This window comes from Misgurnus anguillicaudatus, chromosome 13, assembly GCF_027580225.2.
Source record: "Misgurnus anguillicaudatus chromosome 13, ASM2758022v2, whole genome shotgun sequence".
Lineage (NCBI taxonomy): Eukaryota > Metazoa > Chordata > Actinopteri > Cypriniformes > Cobitidae > Misgurnus > Misgurnus anguillicaudatus.
This window is the reverse complement of record NC_073349.2, coordinates 29352008-29373154: the sequence shown is the minus strand read 5'-3', so window position 1 is coordinate 29373154 and position 21147 is coordinate 29352008. Positions and strand designations below refer to the sequence as shown.

Genomic DNA, 21147 nt, shown 5'->3' with positions numbered 1-21147 from the left:
ACTTACAGTGCATTACAATGTAAACATTTTTGTCAATATGCATTTTCACCGGGTTCAAACCCATGACCTTTTGCACTGCTACCACAATTTTCTATCACTGAGCTATACAAGAGCACTTAAAATTAATTTTTCCTAATTTTGAAACAGGCATAGAAATCTAATTATATATAAATATAAAACAACTACTTAGTGCCGAATAAGTGTCTATAAACAAGTAAGCATTTGGAAGATGATGTAATGCTTTAATATTGAAAAAAATTTAATATTTAAGTTAGATTAATTTTTTTTTTACAAAACAATTTTTTTAGCAAATTAAACACTAAATTCAAGAAAAATTCAAGAAAATTGCTTGTTTTATGCACAAAATCACTTAAAATAGATTTTTTTTAGTTTTGCTCATCAAGAAAAAGCATCTTAATTTAAGAATTTTTGGAAATTTTTACTGAAAAAAGACAATCATTTTTTGCAGTGTAATAAAACCTGAAATATGACAGCTCAACATTAATGCGATCAGTCTATTGGTGTTATACCTCTGCTGGTGTCACCGTAGCCACACATTGATCCATATATCCTGGTCTAAGTGAGGGGGGGAGAGCTTCAGGGAGTGGGTAACCGTTCTTACGAGCCACGATCAGATGAAAGGCGGTACAAAACTCGGAGAAGTTGAGAGCACCATCCTTGTCGACATCACTTAACTCCCTAAAGGTCCCAAAAAAACACTCTTACAAATGCTTGGTTATAGGTCAAAAATATACAAACCCAGTCGCTGGGTTATAAATTAACCTATGCTGGGTTGTATAAACCCAAATGCTTGGTTGTTTCAACACATGGTTGGGTCAAATTAAGACTTTTTCCAAGTTACAGTAATTTAATCCAACGGTTGGGTCCCTTTTTGGCCCAACCATGGGTTAAAACACCCAAGCATTTATTATTACTATTATTATTTTTAGTGTATGCAGTGCAAAAAATTCTTAGTATTTTTGTCTTGTTTTCAGCAAAAATATCTAAAATTCTTAAATTAATATGCTTCTTCATTACGAGCAAAACGACCCAAGAAAACAAGTCTAGTTTTTAGATGAAAAATATCAAATGTAAGTGATCTTCTTGGGTCGTTTTGCTCATCAAGAAAAAGCATCTTAATTTAAGTATTTTTTATATTTTTACTGAAAACAAGACAAAAATACTAAGAATTTTTTTCTTGAAAATCATTTTTTTGCAGTGTGGTGCTGACTTTACATTCAATTTAGACTATATATAAACAGGCTTATAAACACAGAGAGAGTTCAGCTTGTAGATGTGAGACACGATTTTCACCATATATGCGACAGCTCTGGAATGGGAAGCTTGGACTTTGTGAAGAAGTTTTTTGCAACAGTTCCTGAAAGAAAAACAAAACATAAACATGCATTGAATCTTTAGTAATGCATTGGTCAGACTCAAGCATCTATGAAAGTTGCATTGGGACCAATTGACAGATTGACAGCTGGCCCGCCCAATCAGAAATGTAAAAAATACTACTCTCTGTATAGTTAGACATGTATACTACTTTATGTGGTGTAATTTATCTATTGCATGTTATGTTAAAAACAGTAAAATTATAAGTAAGCCTGATAACTATTTAAAAACTATTAAAGCAGTTGAATGTTGCGTTATAATGAAATATTCCCGAGCAGCTTTCAGCCATGATCACTTTGAGAACTTTTTTTGCAAGCAAGTAGAAAACGTATTTTGAATAACAACACGTTATAAATATGTGCTGCGCGCTTTCCTCTCAATAACATAAACACACAACAAATATGACAGCAGGGTAAAAAATAGAAAGAAAACATCTGATCATAGTGATGTTGTTTGATATAGCGATATAGCAGCACTATAAGTCACGCCACGTTTATTGCTACACTTTATACAATATAGCCTATTGCTTTTAAGCAACAAATAGCCTATCATTACAACCTATAAGCCTACTGTGTAATTGAGACATTAATTTAAGAAATGCATTAAAGCAGAATGACGTGTAGGCTGCGAAAATATAGTGGGTTCACTTCAATCCACACCACAGACGTTCTTGGTTTGCTTCTTATTTATTAAATCGAGGCGATTGTTTGATCAAACATTGATTAATATTAAGATACAATTTATACAAAACGAAAACCTCGCAAAATCGCTTGCCCGACGTCCATTACGGGCTATGGCGAATTCCTGTCGGGCTAAAAAAAAATGATGCGCCTTGGCCGTCGGGCGGAGGAAAAAATATTGTAATGTGTTTGCATTCTCTCAGATTTAGTTAGGTAATTATGTTGTATGTAATTCGGCGTCATCTTGTTAGCCATTACTATCCTCACTAACAAGTGAAACTGTCAGGAAATGAAGTGAAAGCATTAAATCCATTATTCCTTTCGTTCACTTCTGATATGCGCGCTCCTCGGCTCCGCTCTTCACGAGTAGGCTTGCTCTTGTGCTCATCAAAAAGTATATTAAATGTTTCTTTATTTGTCATTTCGTTTAACCTCAGAGTCTAACATTATTCTAGCAATTCCCTTTTTCTTTTTTTATTTAGTAAGTTAACATAAATATGTGAGAACGAAAATATATTTTTAGTGATTTGCATGAAGAGAATATGATGTTAGAAGCTTCATTTTAAGCATTTAGTAGCCGTATTTATTTAAACACTTTAATAGGTTATTTAAAAAAGTATAAGTTTTTTTTGGGTTCATTTATATTTCCTGTCACTGTGTGCAGGTTCTTTTTTGTAGGCTATGAGAGCCCAATATTTTTTTTTACCAAAAAGGCTTAATAAATGTCACGTTGAATTACAATTTAAAGTATCAATAATGTCAAAAATGTGACGTGCAGTTCGGGTGTGTGTGTATGCTGTTTAAATTAGTGTTCTGAAGTTTTGACGAATTTTATAGACTTGTTATAGTTTCTTATTCAAAAGTGACACCCATAGATTCAGGCCCACCCGGACTTAATCCATGCCCACCCATATGTCACGTTCTGCATCCGCCACTGATTGGGACATGAAAAATAACACTATTAAAATATTATGTAGTGAAAGTAAGATTTTTGCCACCTGCACCAATGCAACTGAATGCTCTTGGCAAATACTTTCACCTCAAATGTGCTTAATTCCAGCCTTAGGCCATTCAGATATTTACAAGAAAATATGTCAGATGCCTTTTTACATCTGAGCTCTTTAATTGCTTTATGTGATTTATCATTAATACATTTACATTTATGCATTTAGCAGGCAATTTAATTCAAACAACAGTGCATTCAAAGTACATCTGTATTAGTATGTGTATTCCCTAGGAATCGAACCCATGACCTTTGGGTTGCTAAAACAATGCTCCACCAATTATGCTATAGGAATTTACTGAAACATCTATGTCTTGTTCATACTGCTGTAGCCACTAAATGCTAAAACAAATAAACCTTACAATAATTTACCATGGTTAAAGTGTTTTAATACCTCTAAACCAGCAATTCTCAAAGTGTGGTCCAAACCCCCCCAGTGGTCCGCCAAAAGATGACCTAGGCAAGTGTTTATGCAATCGTCACTTATTTAAGTTGATTTTTAATGCTCTTGCGAAACTGTGTTATCAGTTCTTGCCAATGGATCAGTTGGCTAAACCAAAGAGGAGTCAAAATAAAAGATCAACCCTCAACTGAAACCAGCTAAAATCCACAGATCTATTAGTTTTGTAATGTACTGGTTTTTGTTTCATGTGTAAAATCCCTGTAATTTCAGTGATTTTGGACATTAAGGGGAACATTTTTTCAGTATTTTATTGTACCATAGTTACAACCATAGACTTCATATACCCACCACCTCAGAATGACATTAAGTTGGACCTAGGCTGTTATAGTATGTTTAATTGCATTTTTTTCCACATGTGCAGTTTGTTTTTCATATTAAGCTGCAACTTATTTCACATTTACTTTTTCAAGTGAAATAAAATTCATATAATAATTTCTGAACATAGCATTGCATGTGTTTTAAAAAAAATAGTTTTTGACTTGAAACAGTTGCATATTAAACTTTAACTTAGCTTATCCTTCCTATTTTGTTTTTTTTTTTGGGGGGGAGTGTTAGAGTGAGATTCTGTTAGGTGGTCCTCAGTAAAAAATGGAAGATAAAGTGTGGGGCTGAAAAGTTTGAGAAACACTGCTCTAAACCATGGTAAAATACTGGAACGTATGGCCTTAAGTGACTTTTTTCTTTATTTTACTGCAGAAATTATGACATCACATGAGTGATTATATAAATGCAGGTAAATTTGCTGTCCAAAGTCCAGATTTGTTAGTGTCAACTCTGTTACTGTCAAACTCCGTTACAGAGCAACAGTGTTGACAGTATAACAGAACTGACAGTCATTCACGGACAAACACACACACACACACACACACATACACATACACATACACACATACACACACACACACACACACACACACACACACACACACGGTCAACACTGTCGTGTTTTCTAGCCTGACGTTGCCATACTCAATTCTAGTCAGAATTTGAGTCTGATACCGCTCCATTGAGCTATAATTATGAGGCGTGTCTCAACCGAAAAATGCCTCTGCACTCAATTGGATAGACCTACGACCAATCAGAGCAACGTCAGAGTGAGAGTCAGAGTGAGCGTCGTGCATCAGAGCTCCGTCGAGTTTATCATCCAAATCCTATTTTCTGACTACCTTGTTCCTATTTATATAATATAACATATTCGTTTATCTCAAGAATACTTTACCGTGACGACTATTGAGCAGTACTACCACGTGAAACGATTTATCACTGCTAAACACCCAGTGTTAGCATATAGCCCGCTAACATCAACAAACAGCCGATCTAATGGCGGACTCATCCACTGTATGCTATTCAGACCTGTCCTCACCTGAGCGGGAAGCTGTGGAGCAGTTGATACCCGGTTATCGCAGATCCTACGCGAAGTACAGCGCCCAGTTCACCCAGGCTCCAGACATCCACAAGCGACCGAGAAGTGCAAAAAGCGAACACCCTACGCGGTGCAGCTTCACGGACCGCGCTCGAGGGAACGGAGACGCCATCGCCCAGAATGAAAGCGATCGGGAAGCCATGGAGGAGCCGCTGCCCGGCCGTCGCAGATTCAGCTTGCCTCACATCACACTGGCTACAGACGTCCGCAGGCGATCGGGGCGTGCTGCGAGTGAGCTTCCCTCGCGATGTAGCTTCACGGACCGCGTCCAGGTGACCGAAGACGCCATCACCCAACATGAAAGCGGTAAGACTCCGCTTGTTATTGTAACCTGCATTACTTGCCACATGTACAGTTTAGCTTCTTCCATCAGCACAGAGGGGTTTACTTGTGCTAAGTGTATTGAAGTAGTAAGGCTGACGGAGAAGATTGCAGAACTAGAAGCGCGCATCCAAACGCTAGTTGATGACAGCAATACCGCTAATGCTACAAACGCTAATACCGCTAATGCTACAAACGCTAATACCGCTAATGCTACAAACGCTAATACCGCTAATGCTACAAACGCTAATACCGCTAATGCTACAAACGCTAATACCGCTAATGCTACAAACGTTAATACCGCTAATGCTACAAACGCTAATACCGCTAATGCTACAAACACTGTTTCGGGTGCGCCTAGTGTTAAACGTAATACACATAGCTCGGTTCCATCATCTGAGTCAAGGGGGCTGACTAACTGGGTGACTGTCAGGCGGCAAAGTCGTTTCCGGTGCCCACCCAAGACCCCCCTGGTAATTTCAAACAGGTTCGATATTCTAAGCAACACACCGACTGAGACGTCTGTTAAAAGTGCCTTGGTCATTGGAGATTCGATACTTAGGAACGCAAACATTGAGGCACCAGCCACCATAGTTGATTGTATACCGGGAGCCAGGTCTTCAGACATTAGATCAAAACTTAAAGTGCTGGCTAATGCTAAGCGTAAGTTTTCTAAAATTGTTATTCACGCCGGCACGAATGACACCAGACTCCGCCAGTCGGAGATCACCAAAGATAATATTAAAGAGATATGTGAAATTGCTAAAACAATGTCAGACAATGTAATATGCTCTGGTCCCCTCCCCGCCTACCGGGGGGATGAAACTTACAGTAGATTATTGTCTCTTCACGACTGGATGTCAAAATGGTGCCCTCAGCATAACGTAGGGTTTATAGACAATTGGAAGCATTTTTGGGGGAGACCTGACCTGCTAAAGAGAGATGGCCTCCATCCATCTCAGGAAGGAAGTGCGATTCTCTCTATAAATCTGACCAATAGTCTTACTTCGAATACAGTCTGACTATCCAGGGTACAAGTCAGGCAACAGACGGATCGGCTTAACCGTCCATCTGTTAGCTGCCGTGATATGTCAAGATCACTTATATCCCAGCACTTCGAGTCAGTCTTACCAGAATATCAACACATTTCAACTATATCTGTTCCCCGAACAAATAAATACAGAGCACCGCTTGCCACATCTGGTACAAATCTGATTAATATAAAATTAGACAACAATACTTTAACAGATGAACCTCGAATGTTAAAATTCGGCCTTCTTAACATTAGATCGCTTACCAATAAAGAACCTATTGTCAATGAAATAGTTACAGACCAAAACTTAGATGCACTCTGTTTAACAGAAACCTGGCTTAAAGCAGACGACTACATTAGTTTAAACGAATCCACCCCACAAGACTATTATTATAAACACGAACCTCGATTAAAGGGGAGAGGGGGTGGTGTAGCTACAATATACAACAAAATTTTTAAAGTAAACCAAAAATCTGAAGTAAAATTTAAATCATTCGAACTAATGTTGTTAAATATGGAAATAACCGATCGTAACCACAAACAGCTCTCTTTTGCTTTAGCTACAATATATAGACCTCCGGGCCACCATGCAGATTTCCTTAAAGAAATAGCAGATTTCCTGTCTGAGCTTGTAGTCACTGTAGATAAAGCTCTTATCGTTGGTGATTTTAATATTCATGTGGATAACCCAAAAGATGCACTAGGACGTGCATTTATGGATGTTCTAAATTCTCTCAATATTAGACAAAACGTGACAGGGCCAACGCATACTCGTAAGCACACATTAGACTTAATTCTGTCACTCGGGCTCAATATTAATGACATCAAAATATCACCTCAGAGTGATGCAGTTTCTGACCATTACCTTGTGTCATACACTGTACTTCTAGATAGGATCAGTCAATCCACAACATGCTACAGATTAGCCAGAACAATAATTTCCACCACTAAAGATAGATTTATTAGCACTCTTCCAGACCTGTCCCAAATTAAACATGTAGCAGATAACTCTGACGATCTAGATATTGTAATAGAAAACCTAAACAATGTCTGTTCTAACACATTGGATGCCGTTGCTCCCATTCGAAAAAAGAGAATCAAAGAAAAACCGCCAGCTCCATGGTATGATCATCACACCGCAGCACTCAAAAAGGCAACTAGGAAAATGGAAAGAAATTATAGAAGCACAAAGTTAGAGGTATGGCGTGCAGCATGGAAAGAGAGTGTTAAACAATACAGACAGGCTATTAAAACCGCCAGATCTACCTATCTTAGCAGGCTTATAAATGAGAATCATAATAACCCTCGTTTCCTCTTCAGCACGGTTGCAAAACTGACTAGAAATAAAGAACAAACAGAAACCAATAGTAAACTTCAACACAATAGTAACGACTTCATGAACTTCTTTTCTAACAAAATTACGTCTATAAGGGAAAACATCGTAGCTACCCAGGCAGCCACCACTCAACCCGTTAGTTCACTTAACACTAGACTACCATACGAACATCTTGATTCATTTAAACCTACTACAATAGATGAGCTCTCTAGACTAGTTACATCATCCAAATCATCATCCTGTATATTAGACCCCGTTCCCACAAAACTGCTTAAAGAGGTATTCCCTGTAGTGTCAACCCCGGTTCTAAATATCTTTAACTCATCGCTAGAAATAGGATACGTTCCAACAGCTTTCAAACTAGCAGTTATTAAACCGCTGATTAAAAAACCGCAGCTTGATCAGGGAGAGCTTAATAACTTTAGACCAATCTCAAATCTCCCTTTTCTTTCGAAAATATTAGAAAAGGTAGTGGCAAGCCAGTTACGCACATTCTTGACAAATAATAGTACATATGAAAAGTTCCAATCAGGATTCAGGCCCCACCATAGCACAGAGACAGCGTTGCTTAGAGTTACAAATGACCTCCTATTAACATCCGATCGTGGTGAAATCTCAATTCTTATATTATTAGACCTTAGTGCAGCCTTTGACACAATAGATCATACAATCTTACTCAATAGACTAGAAAACTATGTTGGTATCAGTGGTCAGGCGCTAGCCTGGTTTAGGTCGTATCTAACCAATCGCTATCACTTTGTTTATGTAAACGAGGAAGAGTCATATCACTCCCTGGTTAAATACGGTGTACCGCAGGGATCGGTTTTAGGTCCTATCCTGTTCTCGTTATACATGTTACCTCTAGGAGACATTATCAGGAAACATAACATAAGTTTTCACTGCTATGCGGATGATACCCAGCTTTACATCTCCTCACATCCCAGCGAAACACACACGTTTTCTAAGCTAACAGACTGCCTTAGCGATGTTAGTGACTGGATGGCACATAACTTTCTTAAGCTGAACTCCAAAAAGACAGAGATACTTATTATTGAACAGAATCGCTACAAACATAATATGTCAGATTACAAGTTGAACATAGATGGCTGCACTGTGGTGCCATCTTCCAAGGTAAGGAACTTAGGTGTGATGTTCGACAGCAACTTATCCTTCGATAGTCATATCGCCAACGTCTGCCGCACAGCATTCTTCCATCTTAGAAATATCTCGAAAATACGCCATATACTGTCCACATCTGACGCAGAGAAGCTTATCCATGCTTTTATGACCTCTAGAATAGACTATTGTAACTCGCTACTCGGGGGATGCCATGCAAATCAAGTAAACAAGCTTCAGCTAGTTCAAAACGCTTCCGCAAGGGTACTTACTCGATCTAAAAAGTATGACCACATAAGCCCAATTCTGGCATCTTTACACTGGCTACCAGTTAAATATCGCATACAATTTAAAATATCACTAATCACCTACAAAGCTTTAAATGGCCTAGCACCCTCATATCTTAGAGAATTACTATCAGAATACAATCCATCACGCACACTACGGTCGCAAAACTCTGGTCTCTTGATTATCCCTAGACTATCAAAAGTGTCTAAAAGTGGAAGGTCATTTTCCTACTTAGCCCCTAAGCTCTGGAATGATTTACCAACCGATGTCCGAGAATCAGACACAGTCGATAATTTTAAATCTAGACTTAAAACTTTTCTCTTCAACAAAGCATTCGCATAATTTGTCTAGTAAAAGTACTTAACTCGAAATAGTTATCTGTACGGAACAAAGCACTCGCGGTCATAACACAGACCAACCAAATAAATAAATAAAAATCTTATCTTAACCTATAGTCGGATTGCGATTTTGGAACTTTCGTGTTCTTGTGAATAGTATGCCATACAAACCCGTTTGCCACTGAACCTGCTTTAACGACGACAGTGGTGCCCTCCAGCCTTAGTCAAACGGGTTGGCACGTATGGTTGGGTTGTGATTTTGGCGCTTTCTTTGTATTGCAAATAGTATGCCATACAGACCCGTTTGCCACTGAACCTGCATTAACGACGACAGTGGGGCTTTTGGCCTTAGTCAAACGGGTTGGCACGTATGGTTGGGTTGTGATTTTGGCGCTTTCTTTCTATTGCGAATAGTATGCCATACAGACCCGTTTGCCACTGAACCTGCATTAACGACGACAGTGGGGCCTCCAGCCTTAGTCAAACGGGTTGACACGTATGGTCAGGTTGCGATGTTGGCGGTTTTTCGTGATCTTGTAAATAGTATGCAATATAGACCCGTTTGCCACTGAACCTGCATTAACGACGACAGTGGGGTTACGGCCTTAGTCAAACGGGTCGACAGGTTTCATTTTCTATTAAAAATCGGAAGGTGACCCTTAGTTACCATATATACCGTCGCAGTGGGCCCCCAATTTGCAAAATCCTCAACTGTGGATAATATATAATTATGCTGCAATAGTTAGTCTGTCTGAAACTAAGATGATTCAACCACATCACTGTGTGACACTTGCATTACATGTGAACGGCCCCTACGCTAATATGATTTTGTTTTTCTCTCCCTGTCTCGTCCCTGGGTCCCATTGACCCTGAGGACAATGGGACAAACAGACCCAGTTCCGGTAGATGTGAAAGTCGGCACACCTCTGATCTACTGGTCGTCCTTCAATGTGATGCCCAGCTGATGCCTGACCAACGACCACCGGCAGGACCCGCTTAATATCCGCTTAATATCCGCTTAATCTCTGCTTAATCTCTGCTTAAGCTCCTTATCCGTTAATATGTGTGTATATACATGTATATCTCCCAAGGGTTTTTCCCTCCTAGGACTTTTATTTTTATTTCCTCGACTAAACAACCCGGGGTTTTTGTTTTTTTTCTCCTAGGGGGTTTTTTACCCCGGGGAGGTAGCCTGCTTGGGCTTAACTTAGCTTCTTCTTCTAGACGTTACATTAGTAATATGCTCGCTCATAATGTCGCGTCATAGCCGCAGCAAATTTGACTGCTTATGCTATTGTGTATTATGTTATGCTATCTGTCGTTTTTCTGTGCTTTTACTGCTTTTATTAATGTAAAGCTGCTTTGAAACAATTGAGTATTGTGAAAAGCGCTATATAAATAAAATTGAATTGAATTGAATTGAATTGAATTGATGTATGTTGAAATTACGTATTTGCAGCCTGACCGAACTGCTAGTTATTGACACAACGCTACAATGCTACAATGACACAACATTGTGATTATACTGAGTTAGCGAATGTACATCAACACCTATTATGTTTACAACATTTCGTTTATATCACAACATGAAGTATTTACTAAGTCATAGAGTAAGACTATCTCTTACCATTTGTACGTTAGGTGAACTTCATCCACGACAATACCCATTACGTTGGCTTGAAAATATTGGAGCCTAGCATGTCCCTCCACTTATTCAGCAACCACGATTCCGGGCTTCCGAAAAGAAGCTGGCAACGACCGCTAATTATATCCATCTCGTCGTGCACGCTGAGTTGCATCGCCGTGATAACGTTAGCCATTTCAGTTGCGACCAACTTTTGCCGAATAGGAAGGACGGCAAAAACATCAACAAATGCCCTGCTCGCGTTTCTCTGTTCCTCTTTTAAAATCAATGCTCTGTCGATATCTTTTAGAACAGACTCAATGTCAGAATCCATTCTGAACTCTACAGCGGCAGCCATTCAACACACGCGCTCTTTGGTGACGTGGTTCATTACGTTACTGTTGATTATCTGTCCATCATCGTATAAAGCCCGCCCTGACAATTTGATTGGTTCGACCAGCATTTGTCTTAGCATAGTAGCTCCTCAACAGAGAAACCCCAGACCGATCTTCCCGTTTTCAAATTCTTGTGGGCGGGGCTAAGATCGGCTGGCACCCAGGCTACTTGTTTTCAGTAAAACTATCTAAAAATTCTTAATTTAAGATGTTTTCTCTTGACGAGCAAAACAACCCAAGAATATAACTAGTTTTTAGACCAAAAATACAAATTTAAGTGATTTTGTGCATAAAACAAGCAACAAAAATCTGCCAATGGTGTAAGCAATTTTTTCTTAATTTTTTTTCTTGAATTTAGTGTTTAAGAAAAATGTTCAAGATTTTTTGCTTACCCCATTGGCAGATTTTTTTGCTTGTTTTATGCACAAAATCACTTAAATTTGAGTTATTTTCTTGGGTTGTTTTGCTCGTCAAGAGAAAACATCTTAAATTGAGAATTTTTTGATACTTTTACTGAAAACAAGACAAAAATACTAAGAATTTTCTTGAAAATAATTTTATGCAGTGTATATAAGATACTTTTTACATAAAATATTATATTGTTATGCCCTGCAACATCTTGTGGTGCATGACATGAAGTATCAAATTATTTAAATAATTAAACATATTAAAATGCAAAAACATAATTGTACCTGCAATTATATAATCACCCACATGTTGGTTATTGTTAACGCTGTATGATTTGGTGTGTACTGGGGGAAGCAGTTTCTGATATTTTACCCAGTATGAGCGCATTCAGATCGGGCTGTAGACTTCTAAATTGGATGGTGTAATAGTCGCGTTGCTCCTCTGTAATCCTCCAGGGATCGTCTGAATAATCAGCCTCATTTCTTTCAGGCAATCGCTCGACCTGAGCCAGACAAACACATACCGTCTGTAAATGAACTGATGTGTTACATATAAAAGACAAACGTTCAATATCGTTTCTTTATATCTGCTGAAATGATCAACAAGCTTGTGTTTATTACAAGACGTTTCATTTACCCAGATGAGTCGTTAAACAAAGCTAAAGTTGTTTTTCGGTCTGTGTTTGCAGGAATTGAATTATCATTAAAGCTAAACAAGTCTGAAATAAAAAATACGGGAGAAACTCGCTGGAAATAAAGTTAATGTTATAAAGACGGCCACTGGAGGGCTGCAACATCATCAATAAAACATCTGTGATACCATATCAATGTAATCATTGAATCTGGATGCATAAAGAGAGAAAACTAAAGTCTGACTTTAATATAATTACAATTTGAGACTAATAATCTATCATCTCTAATCATTTTCTAGATTAATAATTTAATATATATTGACATCTGGCAGAAATCAGCCAAGCCAGACATCAATAAAAATGTTTTAATGGGAAAATGTATGCAAGGCAATACACAATCTTCACAACTGTTGTGTATATCCATAAATGAACTCCTTTGGACTTTTGTCAAGAGGGGAAAACTGTGTTTAGAAGCATAATTACTGATATTCATGCAATAAATATATGTTTATGCTAATCCTGGTTTAGTGGACTGAACGTGCTCATTCAAATATCACAGACAACACAGAGACATCACAAAGGACAGTGACTCAGTGTTCTGTATGAGCAGCCAATCAGACGCAAGAATGGACGGGAAGAAATTCTTACCCGTGTGATGTCCGGCTGCAGTCTGACGAAATAATGACTGGGAGAGGAATTCTCCTGAGAAACACTGGGACGACTCGCCAGTTTACCATCATACACTGTCGAAGACAGACAACAAATAACATTTAATGAAAACATTAGTGATTATTGGTCGAACATTGTGTTAGCAGCGCAAAAGGTCATGGGTTTGATTCCCAGGGAACACTGTAGGTCACGTAAAGGTGCATTGTGTAACTTTAAATGGACAATAAGTAGGATTTACCCCCATCTAGTGGTGAAATTGTATTTTGCATTCAAACGAATAGTGCTCTCTAGCGCCTCGCTTTTCCAAATGCGTGTTGCAACTACGGTAGCTGATATGTAATCACTGATCTCCTTGTTTCAGCTAGTTCACGTTAACGCGTTGGTAGGCTTGTGCTTTTTGTCCCTGTCTGATATTTCAGTTTATCAATACGGCGAAACGACATGGAAGCCTCCTTGGACTTACCTGTTCAATGTAAGTAAAGAAAAGAAATTCTAAGCTTACAAAGAAAAGTCAGATCACTGGCAGAGGTCATTTGATACCAACGAGGACATATTTATGAATAAAGACATTGATTTTGATTAATAAAACACTTAAAACTACTTACTGTCCGCGGTAGAGGCGTCTGGCGCGAGTGATTTCAATATTAAGTCAATGTATAGACACGTTGACACGGGTCTGGAGGTCTCGCGGCGCAAATGAGCCGTTTTGCGCGGTGCGTAGACGAATTGAGCGTTGCTGCGGCAAACTAGCAAGTTTTTAACTTTGGCGGAAAAACGCGCCGCGTTAACCAATCAGGAGATTGCTCTAGAAGTGACGTGATTACAGGAAGCAAGCAGAGTCCCAGAAGCCCCTCCCATGACGCGAATTTCCGTCAATGTATAGACACGTTGACACGGGTCTGGAGGTCTCGCGGCGCAAATGAGCCGTTTTGCGCGGTGCGTAGACGAATTGAGCGTTGCTGCGGCAAACTAGCAAGTTTAACTTTGGCGGAAAAACGCGCCGCGTTAACCAATCAGGAGCTTGCTCTAATAGTGACGTGATTACAGGAAGCAAGCAGAGTCCCAGAAGCCCCTCCCATGACGCGAATTTCCGAGTGAATGTCTCAATGATTAGAATTTCACCCGCGAATGAAGCTTGAATGATGTTCAAGCGGCAAACTAGATGCGGTAGACACGAATTTGACGCCTCAAACGCGGCTGGTGTGAACCCACCATTAGGAGGATCTCTTGACAAAAATGCAATATAATATACATAACTATATTATTAGTGGTGTATAAAGACCTTGAAAAATGTAACTGTATTGTTTTTGTTACCTAAGAATAAACGTTTTTATCTCCATACACCGCGGGTCAACTTATATGGAAGTCGCCGCCAAATTTCAACAGTAGCCCTAAATGGACAAACTCCTCTATAGAGAACGTTTTGTCACTACATTGTCTCAGATGATAACATGTTTGTCCTGTGATGGCTACCGTAGCTTCACTATAAGTTTTGAAAGGGAGGGATGAGCTGTGAATTGAGCCATTGGTTGCAATTTACAGTCTTATCACTAGATGGCGCAACTAAAAATCTACACAGTGAACCTTTAATACATAATGTTAAAAGGTTAAGGCTCCAGACTTTAATTGGAGTAAAAAATTAAAATATCCAAATTGAAATGACAAGCAATAGTTTGAAGCATGTCACATTTCTTGTAATCTTCCATTAACACGATCGTACATATAATGCGGGACACGGCTAAATATTCGATTTTAGGCAATTAAAATATTTATAAGGGATACAGACATTAAACATCAACAGACATTAGTGAGACAAAAGTACTTTTTTTTTCAAAGAGCGATGCTGTTACTTACAAAAAAGGGAAAATGAACAAGGACTCAATAAGGAATGTAGAATTATAAAGCGAAGAAGTGATTAAATACTGAACGTGTATGAATTTTACAACACAAGGACATTCATCATCACCATCTTTGATATGAGCAGAGGCTCACTGCTTTTTGATCTCGCCAATGTTTTTACATCTAAAGTCACTTCAGTACATCGCTTTCTTTTATGTGCAGATTTTAAATAAACTATTTATGATCCCTGTGTGAAGACTAATGAAGGAAGCTGTATTCACTCACGCTTGTATTTCTCCTTTCACAGCTGCAGCAACATAAAAGTAAAATATCATCGAGGTATTTATCTCTAAACTGATCATTCAACAATCACCAGCTATTGAATACAAAGTGCTGTGCTCATAATAACCAAAATCTTATATAAGCAATAAAAATGACAGACATTTCATCAAACATATCTCATAACATTTTGGGGGGAATTTGTGCCTTTAACGCCAATTTTTAATGCTATGCACATAAAATATATACAAAACTAAACTTACCTGCTAAGTAACAGGATAGCTGAGCTGTTAAATATGAATCTATTGGCACTCATGCACTACTCTCTTCTGCCTGAAGGGGGCACTGTTGTATGACTCTACAGTCCTCAAAGTGATCTGCTTCAGTTTTATGATCATCAGCCACAAGAAATTGTGTTATAAATAAACCATGACACCGGTAACTCTTAACGACTGAATCTATATTGTGTTTAAAGAAGGCATAAACCAAACAAAATGGTACATGTGTGTATTCAGCATGCACCTTTACTCTCATTGAATGTAATGGAGCTTGGCATCTCCCAGATATTGGATTTAAAGTAACATACACACACAAAAATAAAGATGCTTCAAGGGATTCTCTCATCGTTTACTTACAAACATGTATAAATGTTTTTGTTCTGATGAACATGAAGGAAGATATTTTGAATAATGTTTGTAACCAAATTGATAATGAGCCACATTCACTTCTGTAGTATTCATTTCACGTACTATAGAAGTGACTGGGGCTCATGATTGATTTGGTTACAGACATTATTCAAAAGATCTTCCGTTGTGTTCATCAGAACAAAGACATTACACTGCAAAAAATTGACCTTCTTACTTAGAATTTTTGTCTTGTTTTCAGTGCAAATATGTAAAATTTCTTAAATCAAGATGTATTGTCTTGATGAGCAAAATGACTTAAGAAAATAAGTCTAGTTTTTAGACAATATATATATATATATATATATATATATATATATATATATATAATTTAAGTGAATGTGTGCTTAAAACAAGCAAAAATATCTGCCAATGGGACAGAATTTCTTGAAAACTCATTTCAAACTTATTTCAAGATTGGCACAAATTCATTTAAATTGTATATTTTTTGTCTAAAAACTAGATTTATTTTCTTAGGCATTTTAATTTAAACATCTTAATTTAATAATTTTTAGATATTTCTACTAAGACAAAGACAAAAATACTAAGTAAGAAAGAAATTTTTTGCAGTGTACACTGCAAACATTTATTAAAAGAAAAATGTTCTAGTATTTTTGTCTTGTTTTCAGTAAAAATATCTAAAAAAATTTAAATTAACAAGTTTTTCTTGATGAGCAAAACAACCCAAGAAAGTTTAATAAGTCCTATAAGTCTAGTTTTTAGACAAAAAATATCAAAATTAAGTGATTTTGTGCATAAAACAAGCAAAAAAAATCTTCCAATGGGATAAGCAAATTTTTCTTGATTTTTTTTTTTATTTAGTGTTTAAGAAAAATGTTCAAGATTTTTTTGCTTACCCCAGTAGCAGTTTTTTTTTGTTTGTTTTATGCACAAAATCACTTAAATTGGATATTTTTGGTCTAAAAAATAGACTTATTTTCTTGGGTCGTGTTGCTCATCAAGAAAAAGCATCTTAATTTAAGAATTTTTTAATATATTTTTACTGAAAACAGACAAAAATACTAAGATTTTTTTTTCTTGAAAATAATTTTTTAAAGTGTGAGAGTGAGAAAATGATGACAGAATTATTATTTTTTGTGTACTATCCCTTTAAAATGTCACAACGATGCCATAGAAGAACCATTTCTGTCATATCTTTTTAATTTTCATGATGAAGAACCTTCATGGATGGTTCTTAATGGAACCATTCAGTCAAAAATGGTTCATTTGCAATGAACCATTTTTGACTGAATGGTTCTTAATGGAACCTTTCAGTCAAAAATGGTTCATTGCAAATAAATGTTGTTTTTAGTACAAATCTAAAATTTTTTAAATAAAAATGCAAGAAAATAAGTCTGGTTTTTAGAAAAAACATAAGATTTAAGTGAATTTGTGCATAAAACAAGCAAAAAAAATCTGCCAATGGGGTAAGCAAAAAAATCTTGAACATTTTTCTGAAACACTTAATTCCAGGAAAAATTCAAGAAAAAATTGCTTACCCCATTGGCAGATTTTTTTGCTTGTTTTATGCACAAAATCACTTAAATTTGATATTTTTGGTCTAAAAAATAGACTTTTTTTCTTGGGTCGTGTTGCTAATCAAGAAAAAGCATCTTAATTTAAGAATTTTTTATATATTTTTACTGAAAACAGAAAAAATACTAAGATTTTTTTTCTTGAAAATAATTTTTACAGTGTGAGAGTGAGAAAATGATGACAGAATTATTATTTTTTGTGTACTATCCCTTTAAAATGTCACAACGATGCCATACAAGAACCATTTCTGTCATATCTTTTAAATTTTCATGATGAAGAACCTTCATGGATGGTTCTTAATGGAACCATTCAGTCAAAAATGGTTAATTGCAAATAAATGTTGTTTTTAGTACAAATACCTAAAAATTCTTACATTAAAATGCAAAAAAATAAGTCTGGTTTTTAGACAAAAAACATAAAATTTAAGTGAATTTGTGGATAAAACAAGCAAAAAAATCTGCCAATGGGGTAAGCAAAAAAATCGTGAACATTTTTCTTAAACGAAAAATTCAAGAAAAATTAGCTTACCCCATTGGCAGGTTTTTTTGCTTGTTTTATGCACAAAATCACTTAAATGTGATATTTTTGGTCTAAAAACTAGAATTATTTTCTTGGGTTGTTTTGCTCATAAAAAGCATCTTAATTTAAGATTTTTTTTATATTTTTACTAAAAACAAGACAAAAATACTACTTTTTTCTTGAAAATTTTTTTTTGCAGTGCACCTTTGTTTTTTTGCTAACTTTATAAACTGTATGAAGTGGGACTGATGTCCTGTTGAATTCTGCCACGTGGAGTGAAAACATTGGAAATCCTGACAGCTCCTGAGCCGAGTTTCCTACATAAATGTTATATATTTCATAAACATTATATCATTCACATACTTTCTTTCTGTTTTATAGGGTTGTGTGATTGTTGTTTGTTAGTGTGCGTGGAAAAACAAGAGCGGGTGACACCATGATGCATTTGTGAAAGCAAGTGGAAATCGAGCTATAAATGAATCAGACGCATTAAACTTTCACTGTGTTTATATCTCCCGGCTCGGCTCAATTTCTGTGTGCGTTTAATCCGAACCGCTGATGGGTGTGTGTGTGTTTAAGTTAGTAAAAGTCAACAGGTGTTGTGATTAGACGGCTTGATATTGATACGCCACCAGAGAGATGTAATTATCCAACAGCGTTCAGAGACAAGACGGCTTTTCAAGGCTAAACGCTCGCACAAACGCACACAGCTGTCTGAGGTCATTACGGTATACAGCAAACATCTGAGAGGTCAGATTGTGCGAAACACACCAGCTGTGTGATATGAGCTTGTGTAACGGCTAATCTGCGACAGTATTACTGTACATGTGACTCAGTGCATACTTCTCATGTGCATGTGGATTAGCTGTATTTTAGGCTCCAAGATTATTGGATTAAACTTTTGGCACACACAAATATGGTCCAACTGACCCAATAGCGTGTCGGTCCCATTCCTCTGTGTGCTGTACGGATAGCTGATATAGGCTGATGGAGAGCGAGGCGGGGAGATGCCGGGTGACCGCGGAGGAGACCACGCCTCCTGTCAAAAGAGTAATACGTGGAATAGTTGTTCGCAAACTTAAAGCTTTTATGTATTCTAGAAAAATCCAACTTCGTACTGACCTGTTTGTCCATGTTGGTCTCAGGGTGTCTGAGCACAGATCTGTCGGCAGGTGGGCGAGGGGCGGAGCCTAGAACCGAACTCAGGGTGTGAGCCTGGCTCTCATTGGTCGGAGGGTGACTGGGATAACGCATCTCAGGGTCGCCAGTTATTCCCACAAAAACAGGCAGAGGAAGCTCTGTGGAGAATTAAACATACAATGATGAAATAAACCAACCAAATCTCATGGAGACGCGCGTAGCAGTGTGAAGACTTGTGCAATACATACACCAAATTCCAATTTTCCGCGCATATTATACGCCAGTCCTTCCTGTTCACTTAATATGGTGCATCTTTTTATTTTGTTTTATTTATTGGTTTTCTCAAATGTTTTCTATTTTTTACCATTGTCGCTTGGGAAACCCCATTTCTAACCGCAACTCTAAGCAACCATGGCTTAAAGGTGCAGTGTGTAATTTTTAAAAGGATCTCTTGACAGAAATGCTAAATAATATTCAAAACTATATTATCAGGGGTGTATAAAGACCTTTTTATAATGAACCGTTATGTGTTTATTACCTTAGAATGAGACGTTTTTAGGATCCCCTTACATGGAAGGCGCCATTTTGGGCCGCCATGTTTCTACAGAAGCCACATTTTTTTTACTAAGTTGTCTCCGACGATGACATGTTTGTCCGGTGGCGGCTACCTTAGCCTCTCTATGTGTTTCAAAAGTGATGGGTGAGCAGTGTACTGAGCCGTTAGTTGCAATTCGCAACCTCACCACTAGATGCCGCTAAAATTTACACACTGCACCTTTAAAAATAGACAAAAACATGGAGAAACCTAAAAAACATCCTAAAGCAATTCCCAAATCTAACCCCAAACCCAAGCGAAAATGGTTTAAAAAACTGAAAAAAATGTGAGAAACCAATACATAAAATGACACAAAAAGATGCACCGTATTAAGTGAACAGTAAGGACTGGCGTATCATTTTGCAAGCAAAATTGAAATTTGGCAAATGTATTGCACAAGTTTTTACACTTTGTACTATTTATACGCATCTACATGAGACTGATTTGGTTTATTTCATCATTGCATGTTTAAATTCATGTTAAATGGTAGAATAAACACCAGTTACAAGCATAAATAATATGCAAAGACACTGTTTGGGACAACATACAAGCGTGCATGCTCTAAATAGTATGCAAACTTCTTTATGACCAAAGAACCAAACCGATCATGAGGCCCATTCACTTCCTTAGTAGGAAAAAATAATACTATGGAAGTGAATGGGGCACCTATGCATGAAACAACCACGTTTCTAGCGCAATTTTAGCTTAAGAAATAAAAGGTATGGTACACATGATGTCAGGATTAATTGTTAGTCGGAAATATGTCATTAAATTTAGATTTTGGCACGTGATTTTAGAGATAGCTGTGTTTCCCTGTTGAAGTAGATAACCACAAACATGGGGGCTCCGAAAGGGGAAGAGCGCTAATGAGGCATACCAAACGCGAGTTCAACGATTTGCGCGAGTAGATTACATACAAAGTCAATGCAAAGACGCGATCAGACGCGTCCTCGCGTGGGGCGATGCAACTGATTGACGCGTAAACACACGCTATTCCCTAAAATGACCCTTCGCGTAAGTTGAAAATATTCAACTCAAGTGAAAAATTCGCATGATACAAAGTTAAATCCCCTGAGTTCTCTAGAGCGAGCAACGTGATGCTACACATTTAGTGTGGGCGTAGCATAAGAATGCTTAGTATGCAGAAGGGTGCACTGCAATATAGTATACACTACCGTATGAAACGTGTAAGCTAGTATTTTATTCCAAACACATTCAGTGATTATCTGGTTCAGATGTGTTTGATCACAGCTGGTATGAAACTTTACATGCAGGAAGACCTTCGAGCACAGAACCGAGCAACTTGATTTATGTTATTCGAAAACCAAACGAATGTTAACAGCCCATCAAATCATCACAACAGTACCTTTGAGGTCAGCATTATAAACCACTTTTCCACACACACTGCTCTTACCCTTTTTTACTCTCTTTTA

The 21147-nt window shown here is 37.4% G+C and overlaps 1 protein-coding gene across 1 annotated transcript in view; it reads right to left on the bottom strand.

The window, feature by feature from the left end:
- reps2 (RALBP1 associated Eps domain containing 2) overlaps positions 1-21147 on the bottom strand; it is a 64957-nt gene that overhangs the window by 19601 nt on the left and 24209 nt on the right. The window contains exons 3-8 of the mRNA XM_055187434.2: positions 19102-19277; positions 18910-19018; positions 13103-13197; positions 12196-12325; positions 1315-1378; positions 531-699 (exon numbers count right to left, since the gene is read on the bottom strand). Coding sequence (XP_055043409.2) covers positions 531-699; positions 1315-1378; positions 12196-12325; positions 13103-13197; positions 18910-19018; positions 19102-19277 — 743 coding nt within the window. The remainder of the gene's footprint in view (positions 1-530; positions 700-1314; positions 1379-12195; positions 12326-13102; positions 13198-18909; positions 19019-19101; positions 19278-21147) is intronic.